General features: G+C 40.9%; 2 protein-coding genes across 2 annotated transcripts; one reads left to right on the top strand and one right to left on the bottom strand.

The window, feature by feature from the left end:
• The first annotated feature begins 200 nt into the window (after window positions 1–200).
• LOC145441971 (sushi, von Willebrand factor type A, EGF and pentraxin domain-containing protein 1-like) lies at window positions 201–6,740 on the top strand. The gene is made up of 8 exons (XM_080319923.1): window positions 201–453; window positions 510–693; window positions 1,519–1,666; window positions 1,806–1,903; window positions 2,655–2,848; window positions 3,834–4,073; window positions 5,476–5,610; window positions 5,866–6,740. Exons 1-8 carry the CDS (start codon window positions 384–386, stop codon window positions 6,063–6,065), a joined length of 1,269 nt encoding a protein of 422 aa, XP_080176049.1. The 5' UTR covers window positions 201–383; the 3' UTR covers window positions 6,066–6,740.
• A 3,041-nt stretch (window positions 6,741–9,781) lies between these two features.
• On the bottom strand, window positions 9,782–18,068 carry LOC145441969 (serine/threonine-protein phosphatase 2A 65 kDa regulatory subunit A beta isoform-like). The gene is made up of 10 exons (XM_080319922.1): window positions 17,809–18,068; window positions 17,631–17,744; window positions 16,424–16,578; window positions 16,221–16,347; window positions 15,823–15,937; window positions 14,962–15,128; window positions 13,723–14,037; window positions 12,354–12,521; window positions 11,891–12,139; window positions 9,782–10,201 (listed from the first exon to the last, which is right to left on the bottom strand). Exons 1-10 carry the CDS (start codon window positions 17,992–17,994, stop codon window positions 10,034–10,036), a joined length of 1,764 nt encoding a protein of 587 aa, XP_080176048.1. The 5' UTR covers window positions 17,995–18,068; the 3' UTR covers window positions 9,782–10,033.
• Between the last annotated feature and the right edge of the window lie 990 nt (window positions 18,069–19,058).

The raw sequence follows: 19,058 nt of genomic DNA, 5'->3' as shown, positions 1-19,058 counted from the left end.
AAGGTGTGAGCAAGTCATCGGTTGAAAAACTCTGCGTTCAGCTCGGCTATACCCAGTAATGCAGAATCACTTTACAACAGTGATCGCTATATAATATTTTTTTAAATTACCGGTTTGGATGGCCCCCGAAACCAACCATCTATACCCTTGAATAATCACGACGACGCTACTCAACAATTGATCAAAGCGTGTCGGGTTTCGGGATTCCTTCGCAGAGCTGAGCTCGGCCTATTCGATGTTCGCAGCTCGACTGACAAGACGTTAATAGATACGATGGCGAAAATAAGCAGCAGATAGCAATATTCGGCTAATGGTTGGGCATTATCAGGAAGCAAATATCTTCAGCCTTCTGCCAGAGTACCGTACGCTTTTTGGATTTTGAAATGAATTTTTTTATCGGTCTTTTATGCAGTCTTGCACTGGTGTCATGGTCTTTATCATGCAGAACAGAAGGTAAGGAGTGAAATTGAGTTTAAATATGACACGAAGACATCATTCCCTCTATACAGATAATGATAATGTCCATTTCGACATAATTTTCGTCGTTGATGGCTCTGCTTCGATCGGTGCAGCTAATTTCGAGCTTGTGAAGACTTGGCTTGATACCGCTACCACTTCCATGTTAAATACGTTCGGGAGTCGTGCTCACTTTGAGGTTCTGCAATATTCCAACATGGATCCTCCAACAAAACAGTTAGTCACTGATTTTACTACAAGTCTAACCACGTGTGCCAATGTTTATTGCAAACGTGGGCCTGCCTGTACAGTTATATTGCGGTATTCCAAACACAGCACGCCCACATCATGGGTAAGCGAGTGTAAGGAATTTCGCAAATTTTGTAGCCAAATGAAAACCATTGATCTGTGTAATGATACCTGGTCAGTGTTTTACGCTGTAGTATACGTGAACAATACTTGAGCTTGTTTAGCTGTATCTACTGACAGATACAGTCGTGATTTCCATATAGCTATATGAACGAACACTTCTACCGTTGACAATGCCTCTCGTTACGGTTGGGTTATGGCTAGTACCTTCGTATCGTATCTACTATCTGTTACCAGGCCATCTTTGTTCACTCCACAGCATCAATTAATTTATGCAAAGTTATAACGGATCGCTATGCCCGTAGGCCTACATAACTCGCAATGCTCGACATCTCAGATAAGTTTGCTCCAGTTACTGAATAGACATCCAGTAGAGACACACTATTTTAGAATTGTGAATATGATGTTCTCATCACAGTAATGTATCTGTAAATACAAGGCTTGAGTAAGTTCGATCACACGGATAATATCGCCTAACATTTCCGCGCGCTTACTCCAGCCACTCCATAGAGGGTGTCAAATCGGTCTATCAATCTTTTACCTCGCTGTTACTTATCCTTTTAAGATTTTTAATTGTATGATACATTTATTGCAATTGTCAACTTGTCGAATTGGCTTTCATGGCATGAAAGCGCTCACTAAAAGTATTGCCCAGCGAAAACAACACACTGTTGATTGTAGATTGTATTGCAGCGTTCCTATCGCCAAGTCGACGCTGTTTGCTATACCGTTCCGATTGGGAGAATGCGAGAGCACCAGATGCATGAAATCAAGAATATCCCACATGGAATATCTGAATGGTCACACCTACACGTATTACGCTTTACGAAGAGCTATTGAGGTATCCATAAATGTCTAGGAAATATATTTTATTTTATTTTGACTATAGAACATCTGAATTACATGGTACCAATTATGGGTGTGCATTTGTCCAGTTATGTAACTTCTGTATGCAATATCTTTGTGTTAATAAATCACAGGTTGAGTTTGTATTATCTGCACACTATCCAAGCTCGAAGAAGGTGCTTATATTGCTAACAGACGGCGCGGCTACTGATGGAACTCTCCTCCCATTAGCGTGAGTAACCAATCATTCAGTTTATTTTATGAGTGTGTGTGATAATCTCTTTCTAGATCAGTGAAATTACTAGTTTACATCTGTCGATATTTCTCCCAAGAAGTCTTGACTTCATTATTCACAACTTGAATTGTATTCAATTGTATATTGAAGTTTTGCACCTTCGTCCTCCAATACGCTGTTCAAATTATTCATAAATATGACTCATTCGCAAAAATATTCATTGCGAGTAGAAGTTTCCCGCGATCCGACAACAACAGCCGGAAATCTAATACATCGACTTTTATCGAAATGTACCAACCTAGTTCCTGCCAACAGAATGAGTTCGTGTACCATCTAAAATAGTATATTGAGATTAAGCGAGCTCTCCTCGCCCCGATTAGTCGTTACATTACATGCCGGTAATGTCATATTTGGTGATACAATTGTTGATATACAATGTTCTTTCCAATCTCTACTAGTCTACCCTTGACGAGTGCCAGCCGAAAATATTCTGGTTTATTACAATATGAATGTACTATTCAATAGTATATTGAGGTTCTGTATCTCCAAAGAGCTCTTCAAATATAAAGATATGTAATCATCAGTAGCGCTCAATCTAAAGCGACATTTTTGCGTCTTCTGGGACTGACAAGCAGATACTTTCAAAAATAATGATAATATAGGCCTAAGGACATGAAAGTGAATGATAAAATAGGATATAAAACGCACTAAGTTCGATTATTAAATTAGAATCCGACATATTGTTTAGATTTGAGGCAAGCGTTAAAGAAAATATCACCAACTTCGTAATCGGAGTGGGTAATTACTCGGAAGAGGAACTCAAGATCTCTGCCAACGGCGGCGTTAGCAACGAGAGACTGTTCACTAGCGCCGACTACAGGTCGCTATCGTCCGTCTCTGCCGCGTTAGAGTTGGATTTCATAAGACAAGGATTCTTTTGCGGTCAGTATTATTCAACGATTTATAGTTTCGTTTCGTAATACTTTAATATTCTAGTTTAATTATACGGGTGGAATAGACAGGTATAATATGAAGCTTGCCTAGTACGCAGAGGTGATCTGTAAAGAAGTACCTCTACTTTTTCGAATTACTCAAATAGGTTTTTCCCCCTTACACTACTTCCTCAAATGGTTATTAATTTAAACTACTTCTACTTCACATTTCTCACTACCTCCTGCATTTCGTTTGTTACTTCTTGTACTCGAGTACCAAGAACGACTACTTTAGCCACTTTTGGTGGTCAGAAACGTAATACTTCTACTTCTTCTTAAGTTATTTACATACTTAAGCGACTTACTCAATGGGGCATGTTTAAAGACAACTTCCCAACTACTTCAGCTGTTTTTGAGGTGAAACAATTTTTATATTTTTAGATAATTGAAATTTTTGAATTTATCACAAAAAAATCAAAGGACTTGTTTCAAATTTTACTGTCAACTCCACGAAATTGTTAAATTGCCGCTTAAAAGAACAATGCGTAACAATGTTTGTTCACTTACAGTCGGTAGGAGCGAAGTTATTACAGTTGAAAGTTTTGGATTGGCAAAAATAGCATTGTCGGTGGGAAATCCTAGACCTACAATTATAAATGAAATAACTTCACTTCTACCGGTTGGAATTGCGTCAAATTTGTTTTGCATCGTTTTCGTACCATCTCAACAATCCCATGGGTTTGACAGTAAAATTTGAAAAAAAATATAATTAATTGAAAAATTTCAATCGGCTCTGCGTCGGCTAGTTGGAATTGAGCCACATTTCGTGTGCAGTGTTTTTAGGTAACCTAACAATTTAATCAGTGAATCCCGGGAATCCGAAAGAAAGATAGTTACTCCGCGATCATGCTATGGTGTCGATTGCTGATCCAAAGATCGACGATCACGGCTATCGACGACCGACCTTTTAGAAATCCATCGCGTTTCTGTTACAGACGAATGCCGGTCAGGTTCGCACAACTGCAGCATCCACGCCACGTGTATCAACAAACCCGATTCATTCCGCTGCGAATGCAACGCCGGATATTTCGGAGATGGGGTTACGTGCCAGCAATTCGACTTCTGTGGAAACAACCCTTGTTCCGACTTAAAACACAGCTACTGTGTCGTAATGAATAACCGGCCGCACTGCGTCTGCAAGGAAGGATTTCGCGAGCAACATGGCTCATGCGTTGGTAGGTAACGAAATCCCAATCTGCTTTTCTCATGATAATTCTCTACGAGTCAGCGTTAAGATCAAGTCATCTTCGAGTCACTAGTCACCTCGAGTCATTGCACACTTTGACTCGAGTTAAGTCAAGTCACGAGTCAAAGTCACTAGTCGAGTCAAGTTAAATTTTCAAAGCAGGCTACAAGACATGATTCAAAGTCATTGCATTATGCTATTTACTGTTCTAAATACAGATGGAATCCTCATTTATTCTGAGTCAGGGAACTAATAAAAAGATGATTATACACGCTGAAAGGCACTGTATCGCCCACGCGTGCTTAGAACTGCTAAACTATGAAAGTAGCGGTAGCCCCCGTCTAGAATTATCAGCCAAAATACAGGATAAAATACGAAACCTCGAAAAGTTGAAGAAAGGATAGGTGCAATACCCTGCACCTATATCCATGATATGCAATTATATACGTATGAACGATGTTCATTTGATTTATATCATACAAGAGGGTTGGTCAAGGTGAGCACTAGGCACTGCTAGAAGCTCCGATCACTGTGTTTGCGATCAATTTATTTGTGATACAGCAATGGAGGCGTATCGTTACCAATCCGACACAGCGATTTAGTCGACATCGATTACTTGATGACTTGAAATTGACTCGTCAATTTTGATTCGAGTCACGAGCCAATCCACATTTCTGAAACGTCGAGTCAAGTCCAGTCATTTTTGCAAAGTGACTCGAGTCAAGTCATACGAAAAAGGTGACTAAAGTCATCCCAACACTGCTACCAGTACGATAGGCGTTCTTAACCGGTATTCTATGGAACAGTGGGGGTTCCCTGAGCCATTCCCGGGGGTTCATTGGAAGTCACGGCACACAATCAGTACATACAAATGATTTTTGATGATCTTGGCCATCATTGGTTACAGGTAATTACTAATTAGGCGCAATGGTACGCCATGTGGACGTAGAGTGGCGTAATCAGGAGAGGTTGGAGTTCAAAATCGAAAGAAACCCTGTACTTTTGAAATGCCAGTTCTCTTGGCAATATATATTATCTCATTGGGTTGGTATCACTCTGTCGCGTTTCGACCAAACAACACGAGCACACTTTCCGAGGTGTAGCCTCGCATTTCGGAACTGGTATCTGAAAGGGAACAACCATTATCGCTCTATGATTTGCAATATATATTCATTATCATGTTTTAGCTTTGTGGGAAAATTGTGTTGTACTATACTTGAGGACTGACTAGTATTGATTCAGTAGAAATTGTTTGTAATTCGACTATAATGTGGACATGCTCGACCTGACAAGTCGATCTCACCTTCCAACTCATGCCACCTCCTCTCTTATTCGTTGTGGTTGTAAACGATTTCCCATAATCTCAATCCCATGTTGCATCTGTGTTTCAGATATCAACGAATGTGAGTCTGGTCACTTGGGTGCGGAAATATGCGAGATGGCAAATACGGTGTGTCACAACATTGATGGTGGTCACTTATGCCTCTGTGCAGAAGGATACGAAATTGATGGAGATAAATGTATCGGTGAGTTGATCTACCGTATATAGACTGCAGAGATAACGTAAAGTTGTGTGTATTTTGTAGATTTTTAAACTTTGTGTGACTTGACTCGAAAGTATTTCAAATTTATTGACTTGATTCGAATCAAAATTAGAAGTGACTCGAGTTATGTGCGATTCGAGGGCAGTGACTTCATACCAACACTGTTGTAGGGCCTAGGCTACATATAGTTTAGTGTAATATTTCCGAGATCAATTTTTCTATGTACCTTTTTTACAGAAAAGCAGCTTGAAACTGACTCAGTGATTGTCATCGTCACTTTCTCTTTGGCAATCCTAATCATCATCGCACTCATTATCTTCATCGTGGTCAAGTCACGGAATCGGGGAACTTTTTATCCACAATCAGCGAGCAGCGAATGCGAACAGAACGCTGAAGAAGTTCAACTCTACCAAATCGGAGATCGACAGCTCGACTGAGAACACATGAACTTATTCTCAGTTGGACTGCTTCAACTCAAACATACTCTGCCGTTATATAGTCAAGATCCGAAGTAGCCTAAATCAACGGAATTTCAGTATCGGAAAAATGCACTATAACAATGTTTGTAATCAAATGTATTTTTCCAAGTTCGTGACTCGCTCTGGAGCAGTGTTGGGACGACTCGAGTTGACTTTTTCAGGTGACTTGACTCGAATCACTTTGCAAAAATGACTTGACTTGACTCGGCGATTCAAAACTGTGGATTGACTCGTGACTCGAAGCAAAATCTACGAGTCAAGTCATGCAAGCAATCGGTGTCGATAAAAATCGCTTTATCTTGCATATATTCGGATTGTTTTCTCTACGCTGGTGTGACATGTGCTGAGAGCGACTAATCATTCATCCATTCAATGATTGTGCGTTTACTGAACCTCCTTTGTTTTATCACAAATAAATTGAACGCAAAATAAGTTATCGAAGCTTTCTATAGACCGTTCATTATGCTCGATGCTCATGCTCACCTTAACCAATAGCCTATCTTTTGTATGATGTAAATCGAATTCGAATATAGTTTATAAATTTCAATCACTCGTCAATCATTGACGCAGGCTTAAATTGTATCTGATAGATGTTCAGATGGGTATTGCATTAAATAAATTCGTCCCAACTTCTTGAGGTTTCGTATTCTATTCTTTATTTTGATTCATAATAGACTGAGGCTATACGTATGCGTGAGCTATACAACGCCTCTTTTCATGTAGGCCTTTATTCAACTCTATATTCGTTCCTCAATTCAAAATAAATGGCGACACAATCTTTTATTTCAAACAGCTAATCATAGCTAGTACTTCAAAAAGACAACTTGACTTGAACTATGACTTGCGGCTTGACTTGACTCGAGTCACATCGTAAGATCGAGTAACTTGACTTGACTCTAGTCAAAATGCGCAATGACTCGAGATGACTTGTGACTCGGGGGTATAGTGACTTGATCCCACCACTGCTCCGGGTTAAAACCTTTATACTAGGCCACATGCACTGAGAAACGCTAGATGGCAGTATAGGAACTGATCTCAAATGCTTTGAACTTTGATTATTTTTTTGGTGTAATTCTACATTCAGTTGGTTCTAAAGTCGTAAATAGTCTATAGATTCTGGGAACTTAACCTGTCATCAATAGAGGCATCTTGGGGTTCCGAGAGAATAGTTTCAAGGCATCCAGGAAAGATTAATATGGAAACTACAACTTTAAAACTATATTGTCAAAACTTATCTTATCATTTCCAGTGCTGATCACCTCAGGTCACAATCGAAAGTGATGAACTTTTTTTAGTCAACAGGTTGAGTTTTAATAACTATGCCTCACGCCAACATTATGATGCCACTATTAGGACAGGTTGTGAAAGCAATGACCTTTTTTAGTCATTAGCTTTCGAATTTCACGGTTAGGGGTCCACGTGATCATCATCGTTTCTATTGTAGAGAACGTAGCGTTGTCGGATAACCTGCTAGAGCCGTAAGCCTGAGTCCAACGTAAGTTATGACTTACGTAAATACTTAACTAGCAATGGCAGACGCCTGGCCCCGCGTTAGTCCTTGATCTGACAGCTCAACGATGCATGCGACGACAATTGCCTCAGATAGATGTATTGGTCGAATGAATATGAACAGTAGTAAAGGAAAGGACGTAGTTTATTTTTGTCCTTGATGTTTTTGCGGCATATACACCGACTCATGATACACATACACACGATCTGTGCATATGCATACCATGAGCGCATGATGTGCATATGCCGCTAGACAAGGAAGCGCAGATATAGCCTTAACGGCTTTCTAAGTCATGCACCACCCCTCCATGCTATCCCAGTAATGCATGAGCGCCAAGCAGGGAAGTCATGGATACCAGTGTTACTGACCAGGTCTTTGGTCTGACCCGGCCGGGGATCGAACCCACGACCTATCGATCAAGAAGTCGGACGCTTCACCATAACGCTATCTTGTCGGATAGCGTATTAGTATAGCGTATGAGTCCCATGAGGGATATCTGAATGTGTGCGTTTATATATGGCACGATACACGAAGAAGGGCGTGATGGTCACGTGATATACAGCGTGGTACAATGTGATATAATGGCGTGTTATATATTATAGGGTGTATGAACCGTAAGAGGGCGCAGGGCGCTCCACACTATAGAGAACCTAACACTTTCATTTTTTTTGTTATTTATATATATAAAATAAATAGAAACTTTCTTCTACTCTGTAGCAATGCGGCTACTAGTTGGAATTGAACCAAATTTGGTGTGTAGGCTTAAATTAGGTAACCTAACAATTTTATCAAGTAGCCAGTGCGATTTGAGAAAAAAGGTCATTTTTGCAGAGCCCTACTGTAGAACAGTGTTTCGACGGCTATCCGACTGTCGCCAACCGGCGAGCATGTCCAGTCCAGTGTTCATAGTCCACATTCTAGTCGAAATTCAAGCAGCTTCGACTGAATGAATACTTAGCGCTCGAGACTATACCGGATAGTACGGAGCATGGACCGGAGCCGGATTGGATATCCGGCCGGATTTTTTTCAATTTTGACCGGACCGGATCGAAGCCGGATCAGTACTTTTTTGATAAGGCGAGAATCTTTATGGATAAGCATGACGTTTGTAACTAAATAACTACCAACCAACAATACGCAAGTAACCGCCAAGCCAGTGCGAAAAGAAACGAGCCATATTTTTAAATTCACGGAGCCACCGTACCATGTTGGGCCGGATTTCCAGCAGGACTTGACAAACCGGATTGGAGCCGGACCAGAGAATTAGTCGATCCGCTCCGCACTACTACCGGACCACAGTCTGATACATCGACCTCGCGCCTTCCATCACATGTCAACTATTTTTGTCACCTATCCTTTACTGTGGCATCTTCTACTGTACGATTATACTTTCTTTCAATGCGCATGCCTCTTCTTCACATCGTTTAGGCCCGGGAGCATGTCCGGTTTCAAAAGCTAATACAAGTCGGTTCGACTCCTTCCTACCTCTTCATTGCATCGCAATCTTGTTGGGTTCATCATCATCATCATCATCATCATTGGTTTATTAGCAATTTTATCAGTTCAATACACCACAAAAAATGCGATACAATGGATAGAAAGGAAGATGTCGAAGCGACTTGGATTTGTCTACGGAATCAGACACCCACCTTGGCCTAGGTTTCAGAAGGTAAAAATCATCAGCAGTAAACCCAAAAAACATGATCCCACAACTGCATTTATTACTACTATGGTACAAGTAACCCCTCCTGACCCTATTGGTAGGTTCACACAGGTATACGGAGCCGGTGCAGTTATAGTAAAGAGCTACCGAGTAGGAGATGATTTTATGTTGAGATCTGCGTAGCTGGACCAATTTCTGCTCAAAGTGCTTATATACATCCTAACCACAACGCAACCTTTCATCTTTACTATGGTTACCATATTTTGGGAACGTGAAGAGGATACTTTTTAAAAAATTTCAGGCTTGCAATACCGGATCACGTGGAATTCGAGGTAGATTGCGGGTTATTGTTTAATCCTACTTCGGTAAAGGAAAAAAAAGAAGTTAACCATCTCGGAGTTATGCCTCTACACACCCAACCCTAGCCCTAAATCCACACGCCCAAATGCCGCATGATCACACCTCCTTTGTCCACGGACCACAAACAGCGACCTCGAAACATACGTTCTCACTACTCAAGTTTATTACTTTACAAAAAGAAACGCCGAGATTCGCCGGTACAGGAAACGCAATTACTCAAAACGAATAATCGTGCAGTCGCAGTCCACGTATCAGCTTCGACTTGCGCGATACAATCGGTAAACACAAACGAATCGCACGCGCGTTCCAGGTTACATACAAACTGCAGCAGACGGAGAATGTGGTTTTCGGTAAGAGAAGACAGAAAGACAGAGAGTCTGATTGCGAGTCTGATTACGCCAAGATCTGCAGCGCCCGCTGCGAGAAAAACTGCACGTCCACGTCGGCGTCGTGCGACAGTCGCTGCAGAGTCGGTTTCACTTCAGCGCTGACGCTGGCGCCGTCGACCAGCAAGCCGATCTTTTCCAGGGTTTTAGCCACGTTGAAACGGACGTTCGCGACCTGCGAAAACACGATCGAAATTAGGTCTGAGACCACGCATCGTGGGATTTAATTCAACGCACAAACGCGATGGGACAATACCGGTTCAAAGGATATTGGAAATATGTATGTTGTCATATATTGACCAACTCGCCAAATGAATTCCGTTCAATACAAACCATGCTATACTTAGTCATGGCCAGTAACAAAGTACTTCCATCTTTGTCGAGTAATCAAGTAGGTTTAATACTTGAGCCACTTACTGAAGTAGTTATGACTTTACGCAACTTCCACCAATATTGGGACAGTTTTATGGGAAAAAACATTTCTTATTTTGAAAAAATAGTCGTTCCAGCATAAGTTCGCATTTCATCCGGTTCTTGAAGCTAAAGAAGGACGATAGAAAAATTCCCTGAAAAATTTTGTCACAACAATTTTTAAAAGTCAAACAATTGTCGGCCGTCTTCAACCAAATATTGACCAACGTCAGGGTATTTACCAAGGCACCTTGAGTCTAAAATCGCAGAAAAATTGCTTAATCAGTTTTAAAGTAATGGGCGTATGACTGATTTTTCACTGCAAGGGTAGCTGAACCACTCAAAGAAGCTAATGTGAAGAGAACGCCCGCGAAGTTAAAGGGGCACTGCGCTCTAAAAATGATGTGGTCTCAAATTGAAGGTAAAAACGAACAAAAATTTTTGGCCGCAGCCATTTCCTTCATAACGCCACCGTAATGGAGCTGCAATTTATTGAAATTTCTACAAGACCAGCTGCCGCGGCTGCTTAACCCGTTACATGGCACGATATCTTCACCGTCGCACTTGCTCGACACGATTAGGCAGTCACGCAGAGAACGAATTTTAGATAGTTGTCAACCGATGTTATGAAGGAAATGTGTATAAGTTTCGTTCTCTGCGTGACTGACTTATCGCGTCGAGCAAGTGCGACGATGAAGACATCGAGCCATGTAACGGGTTAAGCAGCCGCGGCGGCTGGTCTTGTAGAAATTTCAATAAATTGCAGCTCCATTACGGTGGCGTTATGAAGGAAATGGCTGCGGCCAAAAATTTTTGTTCGTTTTTACCTTCAATTTGAGACCACATCATTTTTAGAGCGCAGTGCCCCTTTAATACAAACATCTTTAGATACCTGGATACCTGGGAAAGGTATCAAATTGCGTCGCATGACATGACAGAGGTGGTTGAAGTAGAAGGCGTTGCTGCTCAAGCAGACGTCATGCCATAAATTTATGCTATTACACGTAGAAGTAGTAATTTCCAAGCCGCATAAAAACTACTTCAAGTCAAAGTACAAAATGAAAGGTCTGAATAGTACTCGAGTAATTCGCATCAAAAGGTAGAATTGGTCACAGCCTGGTATACCGTCTATTTCTTTCTACACATTTCTGCACCTTCCCCGTGTATGTGCGGCGGCATATGTACAATTGTACACCGTGCGCTGATGGTATGCATATGCAGTTCTGCACAGATCGTGTGTATGTGTAGCATGAGTCGTGCATATTCCGCAAAAACATCAACAACAAAAATATACTACGTCCAATTTCTACTTTCCATAATCAAAAAGTGTAAAAAGTAAGTAGTTCCCCTAACAAGCTGTTATGTAAAAGTGTCTATGACTGTAATCATCATTTGCGTTAATGCAATGCCACCGCCATCTCCATAGTTAAAGATTTGCACACCAAATACCGACCTCATCGTTAGCCATCCGCAACACGGTCGGCAGCACGAGCTTTGAAATGTGATCGCCGCCGAGGGCCGGCGACAACTCGTTGATGCAGAACAACGTCGTCATCCTCCTCAGGTAGTTCTGGTCTTGCGAGAGGTTGATCACTTTCGGCACGATCGATTCTTTGGCCCAGTCCACGCCGAACGCTTCCACCAGTTTACGGAGGTTTACCGTCGCGGCCTCGCGAATCGCGTACACGTGGTCGACGAGCCACTAGAAAAGTTGGTTTACGAATGATCGTATTTCCAAGAGGAGCGATCGTGAAATAACCAAAGGGGACTATCAACTGTTTTTGGTTGAAAATATTAACATGGCACATTTCTAATTCCAAATCAATTACAGTCCCGTTTAAATGCGTCACCGTCTTCAATTCTGCAAAACTCACGAGACACCAATCAAAAATATCAAGACACTACTCGAAACATACCTGCATGCAGAGATCGTTCAACTTGTCGTCGAAGAATTGCTGGCCGAGTTGGCTCGCTAAGAGCGGCATGTGCTCGATAATCGCCAATCGCACTCTCCATTTCGCGTCTTCGGCCAACTCCACGATGGCTGGCAGCAGCGACTGGGACAGCTGTTCGATTCCGATGACCTACGAGAAACAACAATTTCAATATTTTAGCATCTTGTTATTGACTAAGAGCAAGGCCGATTATTATCGGTTCGCCGATACTATCCAGTCAATATCACGCTTTGAAAGAAATATCGGTATCGGCCATTACAGTTTGAAAATAACAGCAACTTTCATGATGTCAAATCATGGTGGTAGCTGGTCAGAGAACTATGATCTGTGACTGGTAGACTAGGAATATAGATCTATTCCTTACAGCTTGATCTATCAAGATGCAGTCTTTCCAGTTTGTTTCATGATCAAGCATATTATTACACTTACACTGGTCTACAAATTTTTTTTTTAAATTAGCGACAAAAATTTTAATGATTGATTTAGGCTAATTTTAGGTTGCTGAATCCGATTCTGTGCTCAGAATTTCTCTGTCAGTCAGATTTTTTCGGTATGAATTTTTCTCATTTTCATAAATTAATCAAATTTAGGCTTTCGTTAGTGACATTACGGTTAGCGTACAACAGCAACAGATCAAATATTGTTATTAAAATCATCTATCATGAAATCTGGGTTGCTGTAGTACTGAATGACCGAGTTTTCGGTGAACTTGAGTCCAGTGGTTCTCTACTTCAATTGCAAGACTTAATGAAAGGTCTGAGAATTGCTAAAAGTCAGTAAATATCAAAGTATATTTGGTCGGGGGGAGGGTATTCGCATACTTTCAATAGTTACTTGGTGGTGACTGCATACGAAATCGCAAGAAGTATCGCCTAATGTAACGCAAAATGCCTATAATGACAATACCCATTAGTAGAATCTTTGAATATCTATTCAGTCACCATGCTTTGGAGGCTATGTCACGCAGTGCTAATGATTATGTAACTCATGAGAGTGGCACCATCTTTACCTTAAACTACTTTCTACTTTTAAAATACAAATTACAAAAGTAAATGTTTATCCAAAATACCGTTCGATAGTCTGGAAACATATCAACTTCAGAAAGTACTGCAAATAGAATAAATCTACTTGACTACCCCAAAAAAGTAGTAACAATCGACATAAATATTATCTCCCAAGCGCGATAGAACAAAAACACCGCCAGATTCGTATTCAGCACCCCCAAATTAGGTAAGAATGAACCAAAGGAATCCTGGCGCGAAAATAGTGTAAACCAGTGTCACTGATATCAGGCTCTACTCGTAATCAGACAAGAAACGAATTCCATTACCTCATTCACACAATCCAAGTTTGAGATAATATTCAGCCGCACGTCCGGGCACTCGTCCTTCAACTGCAACAGAAACAACGGCAGCAGATGCTCGATGGTCGCGTCCTTGCCGACGATCGGCGACAGGCCCATGATCACGGACGCCAGGGCGGACTTCACGTGCTGGTTGGCATCGGACACCAGCTGCTTGACGTGCGGCAGAATGTTTTGCATGATGGTGGCTTCCCGCGCGTCCGAAACAAGCTGGTCGCAAAAGTCTTTCACTTTGTGGGCGACCGCGGCGCGAACCTCGGCCTCCACGTCTTTCAACAGGGCCTGCGCGACAGAGAGAGATGATATCGATCATTACAAGCTTTTGACATCAATCCTTCATTTTACTTTAAAACATCAGTAATTTGCTGACATTTTTCCATTCATTTCAAAGACAAAGTTTCATGGAAATGAGATATAGAAACATGTTACTTCTGCACTCTGCAGCTTTCAAGTCGAAAACCAGCTTTCCAGTATAACCGGTTATCAAGATAGCAGTATAGGAAAATTAGCCATGTTCTACTCGTTCGGTGAAATTACACGGTCACAAGAGGGCACAAGAACTCGAAATCATGAGAGAAGTATTTCTTTTGATATTTGGGGCCATAAATGAAGCCACTTTCTATAATCTTTTATCAATTTTTCACTCCACCCTAGTGAGAACACATGCATCACAAGCTACATTACATTGGAGAACTATACAATCATAATTGGTTCAAGTGCTAGAGCGGGGGATGAGAACCAGAATTTCCTAGCTAAGTTTGGTAATTTGCAATTTGAGTATAGCAACCGTCAGGTTTTCCGTTGGATTGCTGGAGATAATGAAGACGTCAGAGCTCGAATTCCTCAATATAATCACCGACACAACCAAGTAGACAAAAATTTGTGAACATTCGACTACCGCACGCATTTGCGTGGTGCTCCGAACATAGTAAATAAACAAAAGTCACAATAAAGATCATGATGATGTAATATTCTGTCATAGGACATCGCACAGCATCATCTCGGTTGTCCCACAGATACGCAAGGGTTCCAGGAGTGTCGGCATTCGCAAATATTTGAATAGTGGCTCAACAACAAACCCTTTAGTCTCTTTCTTACAGAGAATGTAGCAAGTGTGAGAAAAACCAATAACTGATTCAAATTTGCCTATACCTAGTAGCAAGTGACCTTACGCGGCTCGTAAGACATGACCGAATGACAACTCACCTGGAATGCGGGTACGAGGTGTTGGTTCGTCAGATTAGCACCGATGGCTTTCTGGAGCAGAGTGAATTTGTCCGCCAACACATATCTGACTCTCCATGATTTATCAGACGATGCGTCTTTAATCGTGTTCAGTAAATACTGTTCGCACTCTTGCTCGGTCAGTAATTCTGAAAGTTTTATTCACATCGAATCGTAATTATTTGTACTGTACGTATTAAAGGCGTTAGGCTAGTAACATTAACTTTGCTAGATAGCCCTGACGAGATGAGCAAAGCCATATATTGTCCCTACACAAACAAGGACAGAAAAAATACACATTGCTCAAAGACGTCCCACAATAGAATTTAACAAAATTTATCTCCGATAGCTTGGTTAAACTGCCTTTGTGATTGAGATCAACCAAGTTATCGGTATCGGTACTACTGGTGCCCGGAATATCTAAAACTACTGGTCAACGTTACTACGTGCTGAGATATCAGTACTACTGGTGCCCGGAATATCTAAAACAACTGATCAACGTTACAAACGATATTCTTTCGACGTCAAAATGACTTTTTGCACCTATAATTCGATAAGACGAGAAAAATAATCTACAATGAATATCAACATAAAACGATTTTATCCAGAACACAAATTCCTCTTATTCAGTCATTCAGACCTCTCTCGTCACTGATATTCTAGTCAAGCATTTATTATTGCTAGTTCTCAGATTATTTATCACCCTAAAACAAATTTATCAAGCTTTATCGGCCTTGTCAGCCCCAGAAGTTAACAAAATGAGCAATTGAGCGTTGTCGGGTCTAAAATTTGCACATACACAAATGAGTACATTCTGGTATGGCGAGTGAGAACAATGCCTACCTGCGGTAGAAACACAGCCGTCGACGGACAACAAACGTACAGAGTCTTGCTCGTCATTCGCTAAGTTGTGTAACATCGGAATTATTTCAGAAATAACGTATTCTCTTTCGACAACCTGCAAAACGCGTCACACAGCGTTACAGAATAAATAGCAGCTCTCAAACGCAGTGACTCAGCACCAATGACGCCAAGTCACTTGATGTGTAAATCGTTTCGTCAGCAGTACAATGAACACAGTCAATGTCCATAAGGTCAATCATTTGAATTCAATGTAAAACGAATGTGATTCCTAAACTGCCCAACGATTACATTATTGTATATTCGACAGAACTTATCTTCTACTCTAATATATACGTTTACGCGTACGCTGTGCTCAGAAATACGTATCAATTCAATACCTTTGCTAATTCTCCTAATTTCGATGCTGCTGCCCGCCGAACCATAGGAGTGTCATCGCCGCACAAATTACGAAACAGAGTTCGCAATTCCTGTTTCACAGTAGTTGATACCCGGCTGTAGCAAACACTGTAAAATATTTACAAAATGTCCCGATTCTCCGACATATTCCAATAACGAAGCTCGTTTGAAGCCGTCAAGATACCTGAAAAGTCCACACGACGACGTTCTAGAAGTGAACCAGTCTCCTGTGGCGAGACGTTTAATGAGTGGAACCATGTGAGTTTCGAGATCGGCAGGAGAATGGTCTCCCGCAACTGTGCGTAGGGATTCCACGGCTTTGTCACGAACAACTGTCTCCTATACAACAGGACATTATTGTGTCATTCATTTGTATATACTATACTAATACATGTCCTTGGACATTCTGGGCGAAGAAAAGATCCTCAGAGCAATTGTTGTTGTATCGTGGAGCATATTTTGTGTTGTTTCATATACTAGCCTTCTGTATCCTAGAATCTAGACATCAGCCTGGCAGCAACTGATATATCAGACTTTGGTTGGTTATTACCGCAGGCATCCAGCTGGTCAGCTGGGTACATGTAACACTTACGTGAAACAAACAGAATTTTTAGATACTTGCAAATGATGATTCCAAATTAATTTCCTTAGATTATTATGGAATTTGGAGTCAACATTCCATTTGCATCATAACTCTTGGGAACTAGCCTATAGCATGAAATATCTCTTATTTGAATCTTGAAAGCATTATCTAACGATGAACTTGCTCTAAAATGTCCGAACATCATATCATCGTGTCCAATGCCAGTTCGACTAGCTTCGTGTGGAAGAACGGTTTTTCGCATTACTGTATCGCACGATAATGTGGCCGTTATCAACCATTTACGATTCAGTAGTATATTCATATTGAAATGAACCCGGATATTGTCGGCTGACACTCGTCAGGGGTAATCGTCAGCAATTAGTGGAGAATTGGGAAGAACATTGTATATCAACATACATTGGTATCACAAAATATGACGCCACCAGCATGAAATTTCCAATATGAGAGCGTTTAATGTACTATTTTTAGATGGTACGCAAACTCCTTTTGTTGACACGGCCTTGGAAAGTGTACTATGATAGAAGTCGACTCCAAGTTTTGTAATACGATTGTTGATATACAATTTCTTTCCAATTCTCTACTTGTGTTGCTGACGATTACCCCCCGATGAGTGACAGCCGAAAATATTCGGGTTCATTTCAAAATTTATACACTATTCCATTGTATATTGAAGTTCTGTACCTCCAAGAAGCTCTTCATTTACAATTCATCACAAATGTAAGCATACACAATTAGAGTTAATGTACGACAAATCAATTGATATAGGAGCTAGCTATATATTACGCACTTCGACCGTAGCTAGACTTTCGAGCGGTGACAATAAACAGTGAGCGTGTGCATTTCCTCCGACAAGCGGCGTAAACGATCCTAACTGCTCCGCCAAAGCAAGCAGAACTTCATCCTAAATAAAACATATTCCAATTGATTTGATGAACTTCTTGTGGTCGAACATGTTGAGGTCATACTTCGTCACACATCGAATCTGTCAGGAAGGGTATTAGTTCTGATCTTGTGCGTTCCACGCCGAGCGCCAAGGCGATCGTAGATAGCTTCCGCATACTGTTGAGTTGTAGTTGTACATCCTCATTTCGAAGTTCATCGATCAATACAGCGATCGGGTAAAGCGAGTCATCGCCTGCTTCATCAGCCATCTTTTGATTAATTTTGACTCAAATGTAAAATTTAGTGGTCGCGATTTACAGTCTGTTCAAATGATAGATGTTTGAATTAAAATTTCTATTTCAACACAATTTCTAGCCTATAGAGCAGAGGTCTCAAACACGCAGCCCGCAACAGTATTTTGGATTTCGATGTATTCGACAACATTTAACTGCCAAATATCTTTTCTTTTATTGGAAAACTGGAAATTCACCCCAAAACTACTCCAGAAGCTGAAACTACTCAACTCATCAAACTTCACTATCACATCACTTTCAAAAGTTACCACGCAGTGGAAGATCAATGAATAATTCGGCGATTGCTATGGCACAGTAATCATTATATTCAAGTTGCTATAGATCTGTTCCAATATTCGAAGGTAAATCTAACGCTGATTTAATTTGACTTAGGTAATGACATGATCAACAGTCTTGTTATCAAGAGTATGCCTGAAACCCGGATTAGGCTGTACTGTTCCAATGCTCTGATATCAGATCAATCTTTGTAAAATTCTAAAATATTCTACCTATAATTGTGACATGTCAAATGTCCGCTAGGGGCAAAATTATAACGCGGCAGCTTTGACGCTGTCCTGATGCATTTGTACTCTCCCATTATAGAATGTTTACATTCTATACTAGCATGGTGTCTACAACTAAATATACAGCAACAATGCCAAGTACAGCAACAATTTTGTTCAAAGACTTTAAAACGTGATTTTTTTTCGTGCTAGGCGTGAATTCACAATAGTAAATCACATTAAGATGCGCGTAGAATGTCAGTCTGTATGGTCCCGTCAAATAAGGTCTACTCGGAAATACATTGAATTCCCCTATTATTGGTGCTGCGGCCCGCGGCGCCACCAAAAAGTAGGAAATTGGCCCGCAAGCACATTTGAGTTTGAGACCTCTGCTATAGAGCGTCAGCGATCAGTAGGCCTAACAATAGAATGATTTTATGCCATTGACATTGGGTGTACAGAAACTAGGGTTCGGCACAATGATTAGAGTACTCAAATCAGAATGAAGTATTAATTTGAATGATTCGAGTCGAGTAA

The sequence above is a fragment of the Botryllus schlosseri genome, chromosome 6 (assembly GCF_051294905.1).
Source record: "Botryllus schlosseri isolate E-star chromosome 6, Bs_hap1, whole genome shotgun sequence".
Classification (NCBI taxonomy): Eukaryota; Metazoa; Chordata; class Ascidiacea; order Stolidobranchia; family Styelidae; genus Botryllus; species Botryllus schlosseri.
This window is presented reverse-complemented; position numbering and strand designations above follow the sequence as displayed.